Genomic DNA, 3,774 nt, shown 5'->3' with positions numbered 1-3,774 from the left:
TTAATAGACATAAATAAACTCTAAGAGACATTCTTCTCTCTTTAAATCAAATGCAACAACACTCGACATTAAAAGCTAGGTCATATAAAAAAGCACATAGATATCCCTCTTAATATAGGTTGTTCTCTAGGTATCAACAAAGAGCCCATCAAAAAAAAATTGATGAGAAAATAATTGTGAATGGAATTGTGATAGTTAATTTTTCAAAATGTGTTTTTATCTATACACTTATATTCAACACCCTAAAAATATCTCAAAACATCCAATGTATACATATTTGAAAGCTCAGAACATCTCTTTTTAACATCCAATGTATAAATATTAATATTATTCATAGGGTTAGGTATGACTGTTTTATATCTGTTTCATACATTGGTCCTCCAAAATTAAAACAAAACCCCCAAAACAAATATCTTAGATACCCTGGCATGATAGCTGACCATTATCATCTTAGAGATACAATAGATCCCACCTCCCTCCTACCATTTCTACCACTTTTCCCAGCACCCTTGCATGTACTCATGCCAAGGGCCACCGCACCCATCACTTTGAGCGTGTGGGGGGTGGTGATACATAAATCACCTGTACTCTTCATTACTGCCCGCAGGCACTTCCGTCCACCAACACGCACTTTGATCGGGGTAAATTTTGAATAAATATTGATGAGGTAGAGAATTTTTTTTATTTTTTTTAGAAAAACACATTTAAAATAAAATATGTTCCCCCAATTATATATAAATTAAATAGTTGGTAAATGTCTATAAATATCAAGATACTTACCTAGTGATGCATCTCACATTATCGAGATTTACAAAAAACTCAATGAACTAAATTTTAGCTTTATTTATTATTATTATTATAAAAAATAAAATATATATATACATTTAAACAAAGTAACAAGAAAAACATAATCCAACACTAATGAGCATAAGTTATAATTTATTATTATTATAAAATAAAAAAATAGACAAAAAAAAACAAAAACAAAAACAAAAAAACAAAAAACGTAGTATCCAACACCTATGGACATGACCATTTTTTAATTAAATTGAAAAATGAAAAGAGTATAATTATTTTTAAGATCAATTTCAATCTTCTATCCACCATTACTAAAAATCCATATCATCTGCAGCATACTTATGTTAATTAAATTAAACTTCTAGAAATTTTATTCCAAAATAAACATACTTATAAAATTAATACTCACTCAATCCATCATAAATATTTTTATACTTAAAAAATTATTATGAAACTTTTCCAATAAAAAAAAATATGACTAACTCTAAATTAACCACAACCCAATTATTATATAGTTGCTACTCACATGAAATAAATTTTACATGTATATATATTAAAATTTAGGATATTTTACCACAAAATAATTGTGAGTGGAAATGTGATGGATAATTTTTAAAAATGTATTTTTATTTATATAAATATATTCAACCTCCTAAAAATATCTCAAAAACATCTAAATCATACATATTTGACAGCTAAATCATACATATTTGACCGCTCAGACATGTCCCTTTTAATAAATATTTGTGGCAAAACGGAATGAGAAATGTATCCAAAATAATTATTACACGGTTTGGAAAATGAGTCTGAATTTATGGTTGATTATTTCCTTTTAGTTAAATTATTTGTGATTGATCATTTACTTTTTAATTAAATTATATTATATAGCTTCGTCGAAATTATGTATATGTAAACGATGGTGTAAGCAATGGGGCCCACAATGACGTAGACGTCCTCAGTCATCCGGCTCGGCGATATTACTTTCTCAAAATTAATATTAAAATCAGGCCCTCCTATTTGCCACGTTGTCTCCTACTGGACATCGTAATATTTACCGTGTTACTTCCTACTGAGCTTCAAAGTATCTGCCGCGCAGGTTGAGCTCTGCCGCGCAGGTTGAGCTCTGGGTTTACTGGAGTCAATAAAAGGCCTTGCACAGACCTCAGTCTGTGTGGGGATAAGCTTGGTTTCGGCATTGCAGAAATGAACGCCCTCCATCAAATCGGGGAACCTCTGTGGGCAGAATCCGGCGGCTTGCCTTCCTTCTGCACTGGATCGCCGGCGGAGTCATGCACGACGGAAAATTACGCGTCTTCTAACAGCGGGGACGCCACAGATGCACTAGATTCCGGTTGTGTCCAAAGCTCTCTGGGAAGCGATTTTCTTGAAGAAAAACAGACGGCAGCAGAAAATCAGCCATGTGGCGGCACTGGTTTTTTCCGTTACCAGTCAGATTCTGCAAGTGGGCAAGTAAGAAATAAGGGGTTGAGTAAAGGAATGAGGGTTGAGGTGTGCAGCAGTGAAGAGGGTTATTGTGGGGCTTGGTTTGAGGGAGTTATCCTCACTTTCACCACAGGTGGCCGGCGTTGCAAGATTCAATATGATAAGTTTGTTACAGATGAGGGAAAGCCATTGGTGGAGGAGGTGTGGCTGCACAGTGAAGTCAGACCCATTCCACCCCACATTCAGCTTCCTCTCCGTTGCTCAGTTGGGGATGCAGTTGAAGCTTATGACACTGACTGCTGGTGGCGTGGCGTCATTGTCAAAGCTTCTGAGGGAGCAAAAGAAGACCTTTGGGTGGTCTATTTCCCTGACACTTGCACAAGCAAGGCATATCCCCATTCAGAGTTACGCCCAGCTCAAGAATGGCTCCGAGGAGAATGGATCTTGGCGCCCCAGGTTCGATTCTTAAAATATATATGTCTGAGGCCCTTTAATGGGGCTTTTTTGGGTTTTATATTTAATGGGGGCTTTTGGGGGTTTAATAATTTATAAAAGGTTTACAGGCCGGTGAATCTTTTTGGTATATTTGGTATACACGAGGTTGGATATATTTTTGTTGCATATATTTTTGGTGTTACTCAGTATTAATTAAATTGATTTTGAGTTTCGTCTAAATTATTTCGATATTCATGGTTAGAAAATTGAAGATTCTATTGCAGTAAGGGTTCTTTTGTACTGTGATTGATTCTGAGCAATGTATATTCAAGGGTTCTTTTGTACTGTGATTGATTCTGAGCAATGTATATTCAACTCTGTCCAGGATAGAAGCCCAGTCATCGAACAAGTGATCCAGTCTTTGAGCGCAGACAAATCGAAGGAAAGTCCTCGGAAATCAGGTGGAAAAGGCGTTGGAAAGAAAAAGAGGGAGGCTGTTAAGTGCAAAGCAGCTTGTCTCGGTGGAAGAGCTCCTGGTCAAACGAAAAGGTTGAAGGTAATTGTGAGCGGCACAGTGTATGTGCAAGAAATTGTGCTCGGAAATTCAAGAGTCATGGATGGAGGGCACCTGAAGCTGGCCAGAGAAGGGACTAGACCTGATATGGAAAATGATGTGTAAAAGTTAAGCGTTGTTGGAATTACATGACATACGTATGGATTATCGAGACCGCAAGAGACAAATGGGGCTGCAATATATGAGATTAAATAGCCTATAAATTCACTCCTTTATGTTGTGTAAATCTCTCTTTGAACCAATTTTATCTTATAAATGACATGTATTCTTGCAGGCTTATTTACTGTAATGATATAATTAGTTTTTAAATTTGTTTATGGATTTTGGATAAACTGTGATTAGTTATGTAATTAAAGCATTTTTAGATATTAAGTTATTGGTTGAATTTCTAATTATATTTGGATATTATTCAAAGACATAACCCTAATACACTTTTGTCAATGCTGAACTATATAAAATGTCAACTGCATTTATTAATATGATTACAATGTATATTAAATTTATATTAATTTTGTTTTATTGAA

At 34.9% G+C, this 3,774-nt stretch overlaps 1 protein-coding gene across 1 annotated transcript; it reads left to right on the top strand.

Moving 5' to 3' along the window:
* The first annotated feature begins 1,895 nt into the window (after positions 1–1,895).
* Positions 1,896–3,527, top strand: LOC149217076 (uncharacterized). The gene is made up of 2 exons (XM_089391307.1): positions 1,896–2,697; positions 3,062–3,527. Exons 1-2 carry the CDS (start codon positions 2,002–2,004, stop codon positions 3,353–3,355), a joined length of 990 nt encoding a protein of 329 aa, XP_089247433.1. The 5' UTR covers positions 1,896–2,001; the 3' UTR covers positions 3,356–3,527.
* Positions 3,528–3,774: the final 247 nt, after the last annotated feature.

The sequence above is a fragment of the Pinus tabuliformis genome, chromosome 1_1, assembly GCF_031772625.1.
Source record: "Pinus tabuliformis cultivar Carrire ecotype Pingquan chromosome 1_1, CPIR1, whole genome shotgun sequence".
NCBI lineage: Eukaryota > Viridiplantae > Streptophyta > Pinopsida > Pinales > Pinaceae > Pinus > Pinus tabuliformis.
This window is presented reverse-complemented; position numbering and strand designations above follow the sequence as displayed.